Source organism: Eschrichtius robustus, chromosome 10 (genome assembly GCF_028021215.1).
Source record: "Eschrichtius robustus isolate mEscRob2 chromosome 10, mEscRob2.pri, whole genome shotgun sequence".
NCBI classification, from domain to species: domain Eukaryota; kingdom Metazoa; phylum Chordata; class Mammalia; order Artiodactyla; family Eschrichtiidae; genus Eschrichtius; species Eschrichtius robustus.
In genome coordinates this window covers 4,962,353-4,982,263 of record NC_090833.1, presented here as the reverse complement: position 1 = coordinate 4,982,263, position 19,911 = coordinate 4,962,353, and the positions used below count along the sequence as shown (strand labels likewise).

Here is a 19,911-nt window from a genome sequence, read left to right as displayed (position 1 = left end):
GGAAGAAGGTGGGTAATACAGCAGCGTGCCCCCAAATCGGACTGCAAAGCCTCTCCCAACTCAAAACACCCCACACAGGAATCCCGACAAGTGTGGTAAGGCAAAGAGTTAATATGATGGATGGAAGTAATGCTTTGGATAGCCTTTCTAAAAGATGACTTGTCAGTATACATAAAAAGCTTTAAATATTTGCATACATTTTATAATAATTTAGCCCAAGGAAAATGACACGGATGTGTACAAAAATTAAGCCACAAAGAATGGTCACCACAGCATTATGTGTAACAGGTAAAATCAGACTATTCAATATTCCATAATTAAATATTCAATACTAGGTACTGATTACATAAATTAAGATAGAATTAAACAATGGACCATTATATTACCATTAAAAAAAACTCACAACAAGAATATATGACAGCGTGGAAAGACAATACAATGTTAAGTGGAAAAACAGCCCAGATGGTACACTGGTGTATACACAGTATGTTTTGGAAACAAAACAAAACCAAGAACACACGTATAGGAAAAAATATGGCTATGAAACACCCCTTATTTTCTTGTTTTTGCTTCTCTGCTTTTTCTTACTTTGCTACAATGAACATGTATTACTTCTGAAATACTAATTAAAAGAAAAATAAGGCATACTCCATATAATCAGAATCAGTGTCACCCCACTCTGTAATAGTTTCGATGCCTATTCCTGGAGAAACGTGGAGGGTTGAGATCGCCAAGAATCAAGTACTGGAAGAAGAAAGGAGAAGGTTGGCATTTTCCTGTTGTCACCATCTAGGAGTTAAACATAATCTCGCAAATATGTAAGGAACAGCTAACTAGCTGGTGATTACAGACAAGGTGGAGAGACAAGAGACGACGTAATTAGAAGAGAGAGCAAGTGGCGTGGAGGCAGGCCCCCTGCACCCCATCGCCTGGAGCAGGGTGGGGAAGGCCGTCCATCCAGCCCATCACCAGGCCACACAGAAGAGCATCGCGGCATCAGAGGGAGTCAAAGTGTCTTGGAAGCGCCACACTCAGCTCACTCTCCTTACAAGCAGGGCAAAGCAAAGGGAGGAGCCTGGACGCGTGCATCTGCTGAGGCAGGACAAAATTCCACCAATTCTTCGTTGAGTCCTGAGCAATTATAATTAGAATGCCATCTTTCTGGAGAGGCAGCTGTGTGAACTCAACTAAAGAACAATGGCAAAAGAACCACGCAATGACAGGCACACATGTGCAAGTGTGCACCCGAATTCCAAGACGAAGTCAGATCCCAGCACTTACCCTCCTTCCCCCCAGGCCCAAGGAGACCATCACAGGAGGGGGCAGCTTTCCATATGCACCACGACCTTCCAGCCCAAACACAAACACACCGGCCAGAAGGTCTTCACTCTCAACCTGGCTTCTCGCTCACAGGCAGAAGGGCACCCTTAGAATGTGCACGTACCCGGCGACCGTGCCAGCACCCTCATCTCCTTCAGAGCCCACCGTCTGTAACCTGGCCAGAGCCCAACCCCCCCTACTGAAGCCAGATTTCTGAGAGGATGTCAGACTTTCCAGTCCTCCTGAGGCACAGGTTCGGAAGGACTGAGAGAGACGGCACGTGAGACTGTGTCCAGAGCCGGCAGCTTACTGTAAACCAGACAACTGCCGGTTCACCGAAAAGCAGTTTTCAAAAGCCCGAAAGGTACCAGGGAAGAGTACCTTTCTAAATACACAATACTTTATTTCCATGTTCATTTCATTCATACTGAGAGTGATCACAGAGACACTTCCATCTTAGATGACCTTCATCCAGTCAAAGCACAGCTCGGTGCTCAGGTAAGAAACGGTCCTATCTGTTTCTGCCTCCTCGGCCCCTGCCAGGCAGAGGGGACACGGGCTGCACGAGGAGAGGCCCGAGTCCTCCAGGTTCACATACTTTAACTGGAAGCGCCCCACCCTGCAGCCTGGGCCCGCTGCTCCTGCTCAGGCCGCGTCCCGACCTGCCACCGTCTACCCTCTATCATCATGGGGTCCTGTGCTCGTGGCCATGACACAGCCCCTCTACCGGTGAGCGGTCCTAAGACAAGTTCTTCACCAAAGACACTGGGTACAGGCCAGTGGGGAGTTTCCTGTAACTGAAGTGGCATAATGCGGTCACAGGGCTGTCCAGCCCCAGTGTGACCTTTATGGTGACAACAGGGGACCCTCCCTGCCCACATCCTAAGCGGGGGTGAGGCAGCGACAGAGCAGAGGAAGTGCCTTCCTTCTCACATGTGCTCAGGAGGAGACACAGCACTAAGCAGACAAGGTGCCAGAGTGCACTGGCCTGGCGGGTGACTCCTCAAGTCAGCTCCTGGAGGCTCACAGCAGCCTAAAAACAAGGCAGCCAGAGGAGATCTCGAATTCCACACTGAAAGATGCTGAAGAGACCAGCCCAGAAGCAGTGCCAGGCCCGGCTGGCATGGGGGGAGGGGCATAATTTTAAAACTGGGCACTTGTGTCTTCAAAATAATGAGTTGGGGCCAAACACTACAACTCGAACAATAAAAGTTTTCAGGGTTCACCCCCAAAAAGGCCCTAAACAAGCTTACAGATTATTGAAAGACCTTCTCTTGACATCTGTAACTAAGCAGAACACGTGTAGGCCCAGAGGGGAGATGCCGCTGCTACAAATCCTAGCTGGACAAGATGTCCTTCTACTCCCAACACCCTTGAGAATGAAAAAGCAGTAAATGTTCGGTGCAGTTCTTCAGGTTAGCAGATTTACTAGAAAAAATACTTAGTGAACTGCTCAGAAAGTAGGCTGGGGAGGGCTTATCTTCGTTTAAGCCACCTTATTATTTGGAAAAAACGTTAACAACAAAAGTACCCCTAAACCCTGAGCGTATGAAGCTGGAAGAGAAGCATGATGATTTCTCTGACTTATGAAAGTATATCCACAACATTCCTACATGGCAATTTCCTACTACACATAACCCGCTGTCTCTTCCCCCTTTCTTCTTCCCTCTCCTTCTCCTCCTTTGTAAAGCAGTGGAGTACTCAGACCACTGCACACAGGAAATACTCAAATACATGCCACATAAGATGGACCATGCAGACACACCAAGAAGAACTATTTCAAATGACTGCAAAATGATGGGTAACCTGCAGGTCAAAAATAACTTTGAAACGCCTTTAATACTTTCTAATAATCATACTGATGGAGGTGGTTAGTGTTCTTCTGAGACTGTTGTGTTTGTATTGTGAAGAAACAAATGAGTCAAAAACAAATGTTGATATTTTTTAAAACAGGGATTTTCAGTGTGAGAGGAAGAAAATTAAGATATAAGCTTGATGAGGTTAAGTAAAAACCAGTATAAACTCAAGATGTATTTTCTCTTAAAGAAACTAAACATGTGATCAATGAGTAGCAATGAGGAACCCTGGAGTGAGGTCTCTAAACATCATTCCCCAATAAAGGGAACCAGAGCTCCTTAAAGGAATGGCTGATTCCAGGTCGGTGGTAAGAAATGTACAAGGTAATTATAACTCAGTAACAAAAAAAAGATAAATAACACAATTTAAAAATAAGCAAAAGACTTGAATAAACATTTCTCTAAATAAGATATACAAATGGCCAATAAGCACATGAAAAGATGTTCAGCATCATTAGCCATCAGGGAAACGAAAATCAAAAACCATAGTGAGGGGCTTCCCTGGTGGCGCAGTGGTTGGGAATCTGCCTGCCAATGCAGGGGACACGGGTTCGAGCCCTGGTATGGGAAGATCCCACATGCCGCGGAGCAACTAAGCCCGTGGGCCACAACTACTGAGCCTGCGCGTCTGGGCGTCTGGAGCCTGTGCTCCGCAACGGGAGAGGCCGCGACCGTGAGAGGCCCGCGCACCGCGATGAAGAGTGGCCCCCGCTCACTGCAACTGGAGAAAGCCCTCGCACAGAAACGAAGACCCAACACAGCCAAAAATAAAAAATATATATAAATAAATTAAAAAAAAAAAAAAAGATTCAAAAAAAAAAAAAACCATAGTGAGATACTACTTCATACCCACTAGGATGGCTGCGTCAAAAAAAGCCAGTGATAACAAGTGCTGGTGAGGATGTAGAGAAATTGGAACCCTCATGTACTGTTGGTAGGGATGTAAAACGGTGCAGTTGCTTTAGAAAATAGTCTGGTAGTTTGTTACGAGATCAAACACAGAGATATTGTATGACCCAGCAATTGCAGTCCTAGGCGTATACCCAAGAGAAATGAAAACATACACCCACACAAAAACTTGTACCTGAGTGTTTGCAGCAGCATTACTCAAGATTGTCAAAATGTGGAAACAACTGAGATGTCCAAATGTCCATGAATAAATAACATGTGGTATATATCCATGTAATGGAATGTTATTTGGCAATAAAAAGAAATGAAGTACTGATACATGCTACAACATGGATGAACTTTGAACACATTACGCTGAGTGACAGGAGTCAGTCACAAAAGGACCCATAGTATATGATGCCATTTATATGAAGTGTCTAGAAGAGGCAAATTTAGGGACTTCCCTGGCGGTTCAGCGGTTAAGACTCTGCGCTTCTGCAGGGGACACGGGTTCGATCCCTGGTCAGGGAACTAAGATCCCGCATGCCGCGTGACATGGTCAAAAAAAAAGAAAGGCGCAAATTTATAGAGACAGAAAGTTAGATTAGTGGCTGCCTAAGGCTGGGGGAATGGAGAGAAATGAGGGCAGGGTATGGGGAGAGTACAAAGGGTATGGGGTTACTCTCTGAGGCAATGAAAATGTTCTAAAGTTGACTGTGGTGATGGCTGCACAATTCTGTGAATATACTAAAAATCACTAAATTGCTTGAAACCGGGGGAACTGTATGGTATGGGCGTTATATCTCAATAAAGCTATTACCGCAAACACACACAAGTAAGTACAAGGTGAACCTGGAACACCTTTTCATATCCCCAAGTGAGAAAACGATCAAAGACTTCTGGGGTCATGTCAAAATGAACTCAGGAAACAATGTGAAGAAGCTGTCACTGTTCAAAGATGGGACTTGAGCATCACTAAGGATAATAACTGCAATGGACTGGACATATAAACTATGTTTATTTACATCCCTGAGTTCAGAATGCTATATTAAAAGACTCAATCCAGGGCTTCCCTGGTGGCTCAGTGGTTAAGAATCCGCCTGCCAATGCAGGGGACACGGGTTCGAGCCCTGGTCCGGGAAGATCCCACATGCCGTGGAGCAGCTAAGCCCGTGTGCCACAACTACTGAAGCCTGCGTGCCTAGAGCCTGCGCTCTGCAACAAGAAAAGCCACCGCAATGAGAAGCCCGCGCACCCCAACGAAGAGTAGCCCCCGCTCGACGCAACTAGAGAAAGCCTGTGCGTAGCAACGAAGACCCAACACAGCCAAAAATAAATAAATACAAATAAATAAATTTTTAAAAAAACCAAAACCTCAATCCAATGCTCATGTTAGATGATGCTAAGAAACACTCATTTTGATAACTGGTAAATGAAGGAAGGAATTAAGCACTGATCCTGCCTTTCCCCTGAGAATTATAACACAGGATAACCTTGATTGACAAGGGGAGGTCTCTTCTAGTGTATTCCGGCTAAGGAATGAGGAAGGGATGGCAGAAAGAATTATAATGTCATCATTTTGCAACTCCAAGGAATTAACCGATCTAGGCAATAACCATCAACGGCTATTAATATCAAAAAAGGAGAGATGCCTCTAGATGGAAGTGCAGGGCAGCACCTAGGAAACATTCTTTTAGATACAAAAACATGAACCTGATTCAGCCTAGTTTTGCAGGAAATTCAAGGGACAGAGGAACATGTTAAATAACACCGCATAGATGTAATCAGCAAAACCAGACTGTGGGAGACTTCTCAGAGAAACAACCTTTCCTTAAAAAAAGAACAAACAAATAAGTTGCAAGGAGAAAAATACAGAGAAGGGAGAACTTTAGACAAATATTAATGAGTTATAGTGTTTGGACTTTATTTGGATCTGAAATTGAAAACCAAACTGTTTGAAAACAGCAAACTATATACCCTGCAGGCCAAATCCAGCCCAGGGCTTGCTTCTGTAAGGCCCTCAAAGTAAGAATGCTTTGTTTAAAAAAATTAAATTAAAACAAACAAAGAATATGCAACAGACCAATATGCAGCAGAGACTATGTGTAGCCCCAGAAGCCTAAAATATTTACTATCCGGCCCTTTACAGAAAAAGTTCGCCTTGTTCTAGAGATATGCACTAAGGTATTTACAGATGAATGGACATGATGCCTGGAATTCGCTTCCAAATAATCCAGGGGAGTAGGAAGAGGTCTGGAAGAAACAAGACTGGCCAACTGTGGAAGTTCTGTGATGGGGCTTCATTATACTGTTCTCTTTTTTGCAAATGTCTGAAATTCGTCATAAATAAAATTTTAAAATAGGCTGATAAAGGAATAAAAGAGGTGGCTCATCTGGAATGTCAGTGTGGTAGAGATAGCTAGCTGCCCCACAGTATCTGCTCTTCCTTATTAACAGAATTTTACTTGGGCATATGACCAAGTTCTGGCCAATAAAATATTAAGTGAAAGTTCTGTGAGGCCTTTGAGGAAGCACCCCGAAATGGAGAAGCCACAACTTCCTACTCTCTTTTCTTCCTGGCTAGGTGGAATGTAGTCATAATTCATGGAGACTGTAACAGCCATTTTGGACCATGAGGTGGAATCCATGTGTTAAGATGGTGGGAAAGCAGGATAGGAGACCACATCCCTGGCCATTTTGTGAAAATGCCATGCTAGCCTTGGACTGCCTGCCTATCTGTAGGCTTCTTACACGTGAAGGAGAAATAAAGTTCTATCTTTTGAAGCCAGTATTATGCTGGATTTTCTTGCAGTCAAGTCTAACCCTAACTGATACAGTCAGGAAAATATTTCTTTCAAAATATTCGTGCTATTCAAGGTGAATCTGGTATACAAGCCCAATTTTTGGATGGTGATGGTTAAATGACAGAACTGCAAGTATTCCAAAGTTTCCTCCCAGATCAGTGGTTTTTTTTCTTCCAATTAGAAAATGTGTGTGTGTGTGTGTGTGTGTGTGTGTGTGTGTGTGTGTGTGTGTGTGTGTGTGTGTGTGTGTGTTGTGGGGGAAGAGGCTGGAGGTCAGGGGAAGAGGCTGGAGGTCTTAGAAGGGAGATCCAAGAAGGTCTGCAGAGATGGTAAAGCAGAGTCCAGAGAGATGGGTAAGAAGCTGTACATCTGAGATAAGAAGAAAAGCTGAAAAGGTGAAATTAGGAAGAGCTGGGGTCTTGGTTTTGAAAGGACAAACTCGTGTATCTGTTTGACCTTGAGAAGCTCAGTCCTCCAACAGCCAAGAGCTAGGCTGGAGGTGGTTCCTATAGCAAAGGGAAAGTGAGGGCCTTTGAATTCCTTCCAGAGAGCCATGACCATCTGAGTCTCAGGCTCCCATTGGTAAAGCACTTGCCTGGGTCAGATTAGATAATAAGAGAGGTCCATCCTTCGACCTGAGTTAAGTTGCCCAAGGTTACAGAGCTAACAAGTGGCATTTACATGGAGGTTTAAATGATAGACGGTACTGCACATTCAGGGACAAAAACAAAGTAATCCTGCTTTACAACGCTTTTTCTACCCTCAAAAGCAAAATTCCATTTAACAAGTGAATGAGTAACTTGGAAGATGGTGAGTCAGTTTACAGGACATGCCAACACTTTCCCTCCAAGTGGGATGACGACACCCTCGTGGATGTAGTTCACCTCTGCACAGTCCTGTCCCTCCCAGCCCACCGAGGCTCCCTCACACCATGAGGACAGGAGCTTATAAGGTGTCCTAAGCCTGATGGGGACAGTGAGAGAGGATGGGGGCCAGCTGGCCTGGAGGGGAGACACACTGAAGCCCTTGGGCCGAACCATGAATCCTCCTCCTTGTGGGAGGCAGCTGAGGGTGACGGTGAGAACACAGGGTCTGGGGTCCAGCAGGCCTGGGTGTGAATCATGCCCTTGCCACTGACTACTGGTCTGCCTGAGACTGTTTCCACACCTGTGAAGGAGGGGATCACACCCACCTTGGAGGTCGTTATAAGCATTAAGTGGGTAATACACGTTAGCTATGATTACAGTTGAGACCTTAACAGCAAACGCCAACATTACAGTGTCTAAATCGTCCCTGTGGCCTTGACTGACTCCAACTATGAAAAACTTCTAGCGACACAGGCCAGCTCCTGCTCATCCTTTAGGCTTTAGCCTGCCTGTCTCTCTCTGGGGAAGTGTCTCCGATCACCCTGTAAATTGAAGGTCCCCCCCTACACCCAAGTAAGACCACACGCCATTCTTCCTTTATAGCACCAGTCCTGGTTATAATTATACAATTACAAGTTTTTGATTGCTGTCCTTTTCCGCCTTTAGATTCTAAGCTCCATCAGGTCAGGGACGGTGCCAGTTTTGTTTATCACGATATTCCCAATTCTATCACACTACCCAGCACACAGGAGTTTCTCAATAAACGCTTCTTGAATAAATGAAACAAAATTTAATGTACAGAGCTCCTCACCTAGAGAATCTTTGTTCTGGTTAAAATATTTTTAAAACAATTATGGAAAAGTTCAGACGCTGACAGGTTCATAATCAATAGGTGTCTCTCGCTTTCTCTCTCCCTCCCCCCCCTCTCTTATCCTGGTCAATTTGAAAAATCTGAGAAACTTTTCTTTTAGACAATTTTTCAACTGATACAGTGGCACTTTAATGATTCCATAAAGGAAATCCACTCGGGAATGTTACAAAGCTTTACACTTAACTCTCTCTCTTCTATTTTGGATGTTCTGACTTGTTTCGAAACATCTAATTATAATCAATTTGGTAGAAGGAAACCTTAACGATGCCACCTGAAAAATAACACTTGTCAATAACAGCATCTCCAGAAGCCCGGACAGGAAGAGCAAGGCGAGGCGAGCCCGAAGCGCACACACCCCGATGGTGAAGTGTGAGCCGGGTCGCGTCTCGCTTGCCCTGCCGACCTCAGACAGCGAGTGGGAGGCTGGAATGGGAGAATGTGTGACTGGGCGCCAGGCCTGGAAGCAACATCAGGTCCCACGCAGCAGCCACCCTGGGCTACATCCTTAAGTCTCACCAGCCGAAACCGATCGTGCAGGACCTAGTAACTGTGGGGAGTGAAGAGAACTGGGAGCTGTCAGAGGACACTGTGATGCCGTCTAGTCAAGCCTCCCTCTAAATGAGCTCCATAAAGCCCAGCAGACACAGCAGCCCTGCTTACACAGTATTGGAGGTGGGGAGCCACCCAGACAGCCCCAGCCAACACGCTTCATTCCGGAGCAGTGTATAACGTCCAGCAATGCTTTCTTAGCCTCCCATCTGTAATTTTTACCCGTTGGGGGTCCTTATTCTACTCTCCAGACCTTCTGGGGAATGTCAATCCAAGGAGGCAGCATTCAGGAGTCTAATGGCATGGTTGAGTGGGGAAGGAATTTTTTGGACCTAGGGTAAGTACCTTGGTTACAGTTTCGTACTGGAGGGTCTAGAAAGGAAGACAACACAGTTTTTCAAGCCAAGAGACCTGTTTGCAAAGCATACATCTAGCACCACATAATTAATAATAAACAGCAGCTAAGATCTGAGTGTTTAGTATGCCCAGCATAGTTCTAAAAGCTTTATATGTATTAACTAATTTAATCCTTCCTACAACCCCATGACACAGGGTACAACAACTGCATGTATTTTGTAGATGAGTTAACTAAGGTACAGAGCACTTGAGTAAATTGCTCAAGTTCACAGACTAGTAAGTGGTGAACTTGGGATTCAAATCTAGCTGGGCTCTACTCTAGTCTAGCCCTCTTTCCACTACATTATACGGCCTCACGTTCCCACCGCTCACAGCCCTCGTCCCAACCCACAGGATCTCACCTGTTTCACGCCCTGCATTCTGCCTTGCTCCTCATCCACTGGGACTTATTTTCTCAATTAGGGTTTGTCCCTTGGACCTCAATTCCAGGACCTCCAAGGACTTCACTTTCCACCGTAACAATGGTTCATAATTTCCTATTATGCCATTTCTGACTTCCCTGGGTAGTAAATTCACAGACCACATCATGGATTTCAAGTACAGTTAGTTTCATCTCTTACTCACGTCAATCCTGCTTTTCTACTAAGAATCCCAGAAGTTCTTAGAACATGAAAAGGTGGCAGTTGACATGCTGGGAGTTTTGCTAAAAGTCAGTGCAAAAACAATTTCCACTGGACTTCGTCTAGCCGGCAAGCGTGCACAGCCAGAGCTGTAGTATAAAGACTACCTGTAGATTTAATACAAGGCCCAGTAAAGGCTGACTGCTTCTGGCAGCTTTTCTAACTATCAGGACGAGTACTCCAAAGGTTATATTCCTGTAAGAGTCATTTGTACCACAGAGAAACAGCTGTGGGACAGAGCAGCATCCAACAGCAGAAACACTGGAAGACGTTCACTCTAATGTACAAAGTTTAGGAACAAGTTCTCATGGGACAAACACCCAGCAGGGAGGGTGCTCCAAGTCCCTGATGAGGACCGTCTGGAACCTGCACGTACCTTCACTCCGTCCAGCACGGCTTTGATGACCCCCTTCACAGTTGTCACCATCTCTTTATCTTCTGAGTTCACACCTTCTAGCATCACTTGGTCAGACCAACGAATGAGGTTGGCGAGACTTTGGTACACTCGGCTATAGCAGGAGGAGAGGGCTGAGCTAGAGGTAGGAGAAGATTTTTAAAAGAATATTAAAAATCTAAAGCATGACCATCACTTTACATCATCTGTTTAGCAGAGAACTAGTTTCTCAGTGACTAGGGTTTCTCAATCCTTCCTTCTATAAGATCTGCACCTCCTTTTAATAAACTTTTCCTCCCTGAATCTATTTCCTTACGTCCAATGAAGATTTTGTGGAGCTTTATCTTCCAGTCTGTTACAAATTTTTTTTCATTTCTCATATATAATGTAGAAAAATTCCACCATGATACTTAATATGCTTTTTCAAACTTCACATCCCATGAGATTCTGATAACATCTCTCAAGGAGTGCCTCATCTTCCTCTCCTCCTAGTAGGTCAGACTGTTGTACACTTCTTGTTCTGAATTAGATAAAAATTCATGTTATATTGCGTCACAAGGAGTCAACAGGTTTGTGGAATTTTAGCAGGCAGGATCCTTTAAAGGAACAGCCTTTATTTTTATTAAAAAATTTTTTTTGGATCTTAGTTCCCTGACCAGGGATCGAACCTGCACCCTCTGCCGTGGAAGCGCGGAGCCTTAACCACTGGACTGCCAGGGAAGTCCCAAGGAACAGTCTTTAAACATGAGCTCAAAGAGATCTGAAATTTACTAGAATTCCTTCTAACATGGGCTCAGCTTCACCATTGCCTGCAATAAACCATGGCTGAGCTGTCAGAGGAACGCACTAATGAGGAGTATTTTAAGGAGGACAAGTCAGAGGCGAGGTGACCTGTGGTGACGGTAGGTGGGGGGGCGGAGGTACTAACTTCACCGTGATGCCAAGAACTCAAAACAGAAGCCCTGAGCACACCTGGAGGCCCCAACGATTGTAGAGTGGAGGCCAAAATGAAGAAGTTTTATATCTTCCACATATTTTTAAACAACTAAAGATAATTTTCCCTAGGATTTATGGAAAGGATTATTTTTCCATTTTAAATATTTGTATTACAACAGAGGTAGAGCAAAAATGTAGAAAATTTGTGGGATGCTACCTCCTCCACTAAAAAAAAAAAAAAAAAAGAATGAGGCAGACATTTAGGAGCCAAAGATATACTTTTTCCCCAAAGATATAATTTTGAGAAAAATATATAATATTGTAAGATATGATTAAAACAGGTTCTAAAAACAAAGACATTTAAAAAAAAAAAGAAGCCTGAACCAAACAATGCTCTAATGAGAAGCTCTTCAGAATCAGGTAAGGAGGAAGAGAATTTCCAGGAGGTCTGAAGTCTCCACTTAGCCATTCACTCGGCTCCGTGCATGTTCAGGCAGAGGAAAGAAGAGTCAGAAAGAATGAAAGCAGCTCCTCAAGCCCCATTACAAACAAGAAAACTTTACAAAAGGAGCCACAAGAAAGCCAGGGTCTGGCTGCTTTAGAGGATGATACAAATGAAAAGTGTTCGGTGTCAGACCTATTCTCTTCGGAAGGAGGACTGAGAGAATAAAACAAAACTTGTAGACCTGCCGGGGGGGGGGGGGGGGGGGGGGGGGGCCGGACCATAGATGGCGTCGTCCTGAAGGGGGGCGTGCTTCTAGCAGCTCTGCTCCTCCTCCCTGGCAAGGCCAGGCTAGGCCTCTTGAAACAAAGACTGTGGCCTCCCGCCCGCGATAATTAAATGAAAGAGGTGGGAGGGGTCACTTTTACATGATACTTAATTCCTACCTGCACTGGATGTTAACATTTCCCTGAAAGCACCTAAAAATGTTGGTAATTGTGTCCACCCTTCACACTGTGAGCTTGCAAGAAGAATATTCCTGTGTCTTAATGTCATGGGAAGGACATTAAAAAAGGAAGGAGGGTCTTGTACCATAAAAATGTCCAGTGGACCAGTCGTTGGTCTGTTTCTGAAATGGAGCAAAGCTGTCTGCACTGAGGGCAAGCAGGGATCCTGCTCTCAAACATCTCTGAATGTTCCACCGTCAGGAAAAGCCTCCATTCATTGCCCACACTGAACAGCCAGCCGCCTGTTCACAGGCCCGTCACCACTGCCCTCGGAACCTAGGGGAGCGTGGCGAAGAGCCTACCCGCTAGGGCCCAACCCACAGAGAAGAGGCAGGAAAACATCCTCCCAGCTAACAAATGCACAGGAGGATGAGATGATGGAAGGAAGCTAAAAGAAACATATGAGGAGCATTTCAGATCATCTCAGGGAGATCAATAAAGTATCATCAACGGGCTTTGGAAGAATTTCAGGACGAAAAAATCCCTTAAATGGTATTAGCCAAAGGACTACAAAGAAAAAAAAAGAAATCATTATTCCTTATGGCCACACCCAGGCATTTCTCTTTTCCCCTCTAGGAAACTGTTATAGACAGTAAGTCATTTTGTTTTGTCAACTATAAAGTAATTACAAAACCTCCCCACGGACAAAAAATGCCCCACACCATTGTCCTATTACTTGGTCAATTCTTCCAGAGCCTGCACGTCTAGAAAGTAACTTCGCAAGCAGAGTTGCTGGCTGACACTGCAGGAAGCGACAGTCCTAGCAGCAGCGCCCCGTCAACGCTGTTACAGGGCTCAGTGAAGGTGACTGTCCTGGACTCTCCCAAAGAGGCCTGGCACGTGAGGGGATGCGCCCTCATCTCCCACAGCGCCGCCCGTCGGCGCCCTGGTGTGATCACACTCTGCTCACAGGACTGCGGGTCTCGTCCCTGCCGGGCACACTGTGCCCGCTGGCCTCAGCTCCTCTGCTCTTCCCCTTCTCCTGCCCCCACTGCCCACCCAAATCCTGCCCTTCCTGCAGGCGCAGCTGCAGCATATCCTCCCCCAGGAAGTGCAACTCTCCTGTAACTCTCCCTCCTTCAAAGTCCAACAGAGCTCCCACTTGGTACCATCAAATCAGCACTGTCATACAGTGGGGGAGTTGATTTTCTCAGATCTTAACTCTCCCACGGTAGGCCCATCCCATGAGAAGAAGTGTATGAGAGCATTTCATAAAAGCTACCTGTGCGTCTGAGACCCAGCATACTGTTAAGCACGTTCCCTCAAAGGAGAACAGCACCGGGCCTGTCTACGAGCTGGGCACTGGGCTACCTACTGGAAAAGCATGGTGCTTGGTCTCACAGAGTCCTCCATATGGAGCAACTGAACAAGGCCCCAGAGGGACTCGCTCCCTCAGAGGCCTCTTGCACATGACAGCAGCCTGGCCTGGCAAGTGAAGACAGAGCAGAGCAAAGCCCTACCAACGGCTTATCCTTCCCCGCCAAGTGGCCTCAGTGCGCTTCCAGCCAAAAGACCACCATCTACAGGGGTCAGCAGAAGCTCCAGGGCAGAGAGCTTCCTGGAAATAAAGATACTGTTTTATCTCCCAGAAGAAGAAAACTATGCACTTCTCTGTCAAGTTCTGAAAGCAGTTCACAAAAGCTTAGCCTCATGGGGCTACAAGGACACTAAATCATCTTGAGGAACTGAAACAGAGAGATGTTTATCCTGAACAGGTACCAGGGAAGAAAAACAAAGCCAGCAGGCATCTGACAGCCTCTCAAGAAGAAGCTCCTGATAGGCTCTCACTGAAGATTACTTTTAATACTGCTTTCCTTTCTGTATTTAACAACAAACATAGGGGCAAGCCGCTCACTAACCTTTCAGAGGAAAACGAACTCTAGCAATAAAAGCATTACCCCACAAAAGCTGACTACAATTCCATACCTGGCTTCCAACGAATCCAGGTGCTATTTGCGAGGACCTGGCTTGATACAATTAAATGTTTCACTAATCCATGCTCTAATGGGATTCTTCTCTACCTCTTTTGGCCTAATAATCTAAGCAGCCAAGGTCTCCAATAGGTTAGATATTGGCAGGATTTAATGTCATAATAAACTATGGTTAACATAGGGTACTGGGAAAAATGTGTCCAAATCAATGCGATTATTGCCAATGAGCTAGCTAGTACGAAAAAATAACCACAGACTTACGCTGTGGATACACCCCTAGCAATGGTGGCGATCTTCCTCAGTGTTGAGGCCTCATGAGTAACAATGACCTCAACCTTGGAAGAATACCAAGTGATAGCCATGGGGTAGGGGTGGGGGCAGGGCGTGGGAGGGCTCCTTTTCCTCCTGGCATTCCTCACTGGTCCTAGAAACACTGAGTGTGAAATGCCCCCGAACCAAGGTGCCACTAGGCCTCCACTGCTCTGACACAGCCCAGAGCAACTCACCTGTGTTGAATTCGAGGGTCGCTCTGCACCAGGGGTAAGATGGCCTCCAGCACCTTGCTGGCAGACCCTGGAAGCATCTCCAGTACCTTCTTATCAATAGCCATTTTGTCCACAATGGTCTTAAAGTAGCGCAAGGCACTGACAACTTCCTTCTCTTTCTCTTCCAGCCAGCTCAGGTTCTGAAAGGAAATGTTAAGCATAAGGAGGGAGGAGAGAGATTAAAGGGAGCAATTTTAAAATAAATAAATAAAATAAAATTTCCTGCAAACTAGTTTGAGATTGACACCAATGGAAAAGGCTTCTTGCTGCAGAAAGCAAGCCAAATTGTTTTTCTAAGGATTGCAATCAGGATACAGAGGCTAGACTTGAAGGAAGAAGAAGGGGCTGACTGAGAAAGGTTGTTCAGATATTCCTAATTCCCTTCCCGGACAGAGACAGATTTGCCCTGGGGTCTCTGCCTCAACCACACTGAGATATCACCATTAATCTCAGTAAGTGTAGTGAGGACTAATTTGCTGATGGCTGCAGGATGCTTACAGAACCAACAGTTAAGTCCCAACGTGTATATCTATCCAGTAAATCAAATCAAGAAACCCCAGGCCTTTCAAGGTCCTAGGGGCTGTGTAAGACTGGTCAGAGGCATTAGTGCTCAAAACCCACTCCCCCAGGACTCTTCACTAGATTCCTACATTTGACCAAAGACGCAGCCCCTCTCAATGAAATGATACGGCTCCCCCAAAGGACCTGGAAACCCTAGGGTTAGAAGGGGCGGGATGTGCTGGGGTGAAAAGGTGAAGAAGCTGGACAGATGGCAATGATTCAGTCACTACTCCTGCAGCGTGTGCTAACAGCACGCAGGGTCCCTCTGCCCCTGAGGAAAGCCCGCCCAGGAGGAAAATAAAACACAGAGCCCTGTACTTCCCAGCACTCACATTCCCACACCCAAATCTCTTCTCCTTGACTGTGGGATACCTTGAATCCACAGACAGTGGGTAAACACACCCCTTTGGTTTCCTTCTCCAACCTCTCCTTATACTGACCCTAATGTCAACAACCCAGGTCCCAGCTGGCTGGCAGGGAAAGGGAGATGAAGAATAATCTATAAAATGGATAAATCCAAAAATGCATAATCTACTCAAGTAGAATCGATTACATGTCCAGGGCAAATTAAGAGTGGTACATATGAGGAAAACTGCCACCTGTGGGCTCTGTGAGGTCCAGAGAACATTCAAATAAAAACCACCGAGAACAAGAAGATAATTTCTAGGAAAAGTAGATTTAAAACTATATAAATATATAAAAAAGTGATACACAATAAAAAGTGATTATGATTCTGAACACCAGCTCTTTTAAAATAATGAGGAATGTCATTTTAAATAAAAAATCTCAATAGTGGAGTTCATGGGAATATCAAAGGAAAAACAAATAAATGGAATCAAGAAGTAATTACCTCCTTTCGTCAGACAACTTTCAAAAACCCGATTTAATTTCTCTCAATGGGGGTACTTCCCAAAAGGTATTCTGTAGACCACCATGATACATTTCTCCAAGGGAGGAAAAAAACACCCCTTCCCCATCCCCATCACTGTGGCCTCTTTGCCGTCACTTATTTTTCTCTTCTCACTACCTGACACGTTTGTTTATTTACTGTCTGTTTCCAAGAGCCAGGCACTTGCTTCTCCACCTCGTGGCCCAGAGTGCTCTGTTTCACCATGGCCTACACGGGGCTGAGAGGAACCTCAGCATGAAGGAACTCATGGTGCCTTGCAGACATCAAATGTGACTAAGACCGCTCTGGCCAGCTGAGCAAGAGGACTATGGCTCCAGCACTGCCATCTCAGCACATCAGGAGCCAGCAGAGACAAAACGTGGGCAGGAAGCAGGAAACATTTTAAGAAAATGTGTCACGAGGTTTGCTAGGGAGAAAAGGGGCTAATCTGGAGATGGGAGCCGTCCAAAAGCGGCAAGGCACTTCACGGAAAAAAAGAGAACTCTCCTGTCATTTGCAGAGAGATCAAATGAGCCACTGAAGAGCCGGGCTGCCCTGGGCTCCTAATAAAGGAGCCGACAACCTAGCAGAGTCAGGTTTCATCCATTAACTCTCCAGAAAATTCCACTCCCAGAATTAATGGCCTCTGAACGCTGTGCATTCCCCTAGCCCATCAGCTGTTAAACTATGGCTTCTCGCAAAACACAGCCAGCAGTGGGAAGAGTTTACAACGAGACACCCAGACCGAACACCCCCAGGAACAGGGAACCTGAGGCCGAGGCCTCAGAGAGGCAGCTGCATCCACCTGCACACCGGCTCCTGCGTCAGGGGTTAGATGCCACCACTGGCGCAAACAAACCTGGAAACTACATGAGGCCAGCGGTGCTGGGGAAGGGCCTCGATCCAAAGGCACTGCTGGGCTTCAGGCTCCTCATCTGCAAAATGGGGAGAATAATGCCTGCCCTGGGTGATCTAAAGAGGTTCGTGTCGGGGGCTGGGTGAGAATGCATATGGAAGTACTTCATAAAATTAAGGGAGAAAGAGATTTTGATTAAGAAAACTTGGGCCAGAGCCCACACTCTCTGTATACCGGGAAGAGTGAAAGCTTGTGCACATGGTCAAGGTGAGGAGTAAGTAAGACGGTGCGTGAAATCACCCAGGATAGGGCCCGGGCAAAGAGAGACCTGCAGTAAGTTGTAGATGGATCCAAATCTATTTCTGTCTACCTGAGTTGCAATTTCCCATGTAATAACCTGGGAAAAATGAGAATATATATGGAAATACTAAGTCGTAAGACAGCTAGTAAGTAATAATTAAGGATGATGGCAAATGACAGAGTCAGCTAAGTTCACACACCCTGGCAGATTCCCCAACACTTCCTGTTCTGACGGTGGGCCCCCACCATGGGTTTACACTCACTTTGACTCATGCAGGTGACCTGGGGCAGAGCACAGTAATTCAACCCTTCTTAAAGGGCAATGACCAGAAACCAGGGTAACACTCTTCCTTGGGCGAAGATCACATCTATAGCTCCTTCCCAGAGAACAGAGTTTCTCAGCCATGGCACTGACATTTTAGGACCGAAAATCCTTTGTGGGGTGGGGTGAGGCAGGGTTGCTGTCCTCTGTATTGTACGATGTTTACCAGCATCCCTGGCCTCCAGCCAACAGATGCCAGTAGCACCTGCTTCAGTCTCCTAGTTGTGACAACCAAAAATGTCTCCAGACATTGCCAAATGTCCCCTGGAGTTTGCAGAAACCCCCACTAAGGAAAGGGTACTTTAGCATCAAATTTCCCCTATGACCTCTCTTGGAGTGATGAAGAAAGGGGGAAAAGTTCCAAGAAGTGAGCGGCTGAAACAGTTCCTTATCAGAGTTCACTAGCAAAACACAGTGGTTAGTAAATCATTTCACTCCGGGCCGCCTGGACTAGTGTCAGATGACAAGTGGCACTCTTCTTGGCGTTTAATATAAAACCCAGTTCCAAGGGGCTGCTAAACAGATTGCAATAAAAAATAATTGCGGTACAGACCAAATCTTCCACTTTATTACTCTTCTTCAATCTGGAATTTAGATCAATCTGGCAAACACCGTATATTTCATTCTTGCTCTCTAGCCTCTTTTTCTTAACAGATGGGGCAGGAAAAACGATTACTCAACAAAGACTTTGGACTTAAAACCTTTACTTTCTCCACTTTTAACTAGACTTTTAAGATATTCTGCTGGTCAACATAAAAACAAAAGTAGATGCACTGCAAAATTCAAGAGTTATGTGTTTACATAACAGGGTAGTGTTTGCTAGTGGCATTAAATTGACAGCTGTGACAACAGTTCTACAAACTACGCTGTGGACAGTCACCGAAGGGTTCAGAATCTACTTATCTGTGAGGCTTGTCTTTATTTTACACTGCTGAGTTTAATTTTGTTTTTATGTTCAGTTACGTGTGGGAGCTAACATTAGATTTGTTAGATATTAAAAAAGAAATTGACTTTCATAAAGAGTAACTGTAGCATCGAGAGAGTTTCGACTTGATGTCAGATGGCCTGTGTTCAAATCTCAAGTGTCACCACTCTTTGTGTGACTTTGCCCAAACGTTTAATATCTCCATAGTCCCAGTTTCCTTTTCTGCAAGATAAGTTTCCACCTCCCAGGGTTATAATGAGAATTAAGTGAGAGAACGAGTGTAAAGCACATAGCATGGGGCTAAGAAAAGGCTTGGTACATGTTAGCGGCACAAAAGGTGTCCCTGGCTCTGACAGCGCTGGTTCTGCACAGTATCATCACACTCACGAGTCTCGGGAGATAGTTAACGGAGTACCTTACACTTTAGATGCCCTTCCTTTTCTCAACTATCCAGATCATCTTAGCAACTCAAGGAAAGAACAGCTGGTCTTAAGAGATGAGACTCACCCGCTTCCCCCGAACCCGTTGGACCCAAGCAGCACACCCAAACCAATCCCAAAAATCCCGGAGCTTTCGCCATGGAGTACTGAGCTCTCTCCAAAGGCCATGGGGGCTTGGATAAACTCTTACATTTATCCAAGGCTCCTTGGACTGTCTCCTGAACAATTAAGCCCACAGTTGCCACCCAGCTGAACACAATGATATTGCAATAGATTTTTTTTCCATCCCCAAAACCATGGGCCAGGATTCTGCAGTAGAAGGCAAGGCAAACCCAATTGTTCTTAACATCACACTGACCTTCTGCCTTTGAGACCTGGAAGCCACAGCACTGGTGGACATAAATGCTACTGCCTGCTGCTCCAGATCCAAGGGGATAGGGTAGCCCTCTGGTAGAAATCTGTCTGTTGCCTCCTGGAAGAGAGGAAACCTGGATTCCTACAGAGCTTGAAATGGCCGTTTTAGGCTGAAGGGAGGGGTTGATGAAAACCAACAGCTGTTCCAACACATCTGGCTTGACTGGCCCTGCTGAGGTTACTGGTGTTTGAGGACATCTTTGGCTGGGTTTCAAGGGTTTAGCAAGTTTCAGAGCATGGGCCCTAAAGCCGAATGATG

The 19,911-nt window shown here is 45.5% G+C and overlaps 1 protein-coding gene across 4 annotated transcripts in view; it reads right to left on the bottom strand.

Annotated features, from left to right (window-relative positions):
- Nucleotides 1-19,911, bottom strand: part of RAPGEF1 (Rap guanine nucleotide exchange factor 1) — a 146,994-nt gene that overhangs the window by 49,825 nt on the left and 77,258 nt on the right. For 3 of the 4 annotated variants that reach the window (XM_068552132.1, XM_068552129.1, XM_068552130.1), the window contains exons 3-5: nucleotides 19,597-19,710; nucleotides 14,907-15,085; nucleotides 10,568-10,724 (exon numbers count right to left, since the gene is read on the bottom strand). In XM_068552132.1, coding sequence (XP_068408233.1) covers nucleotides 10,568-10,724; nucleotides 14,907-15,085; nucleotides 19,597-19,710 — 450 coding nt within the window. The remainder of the gene's footprint in view (nucleotides 1-10,567; nucleotides 10,725-14,906; nucleotides 15,086-19,596; nucleotides 19,711-19,911) is intronic. The other variant, XM_068552131.1, reaches the window with a different exon arrangement.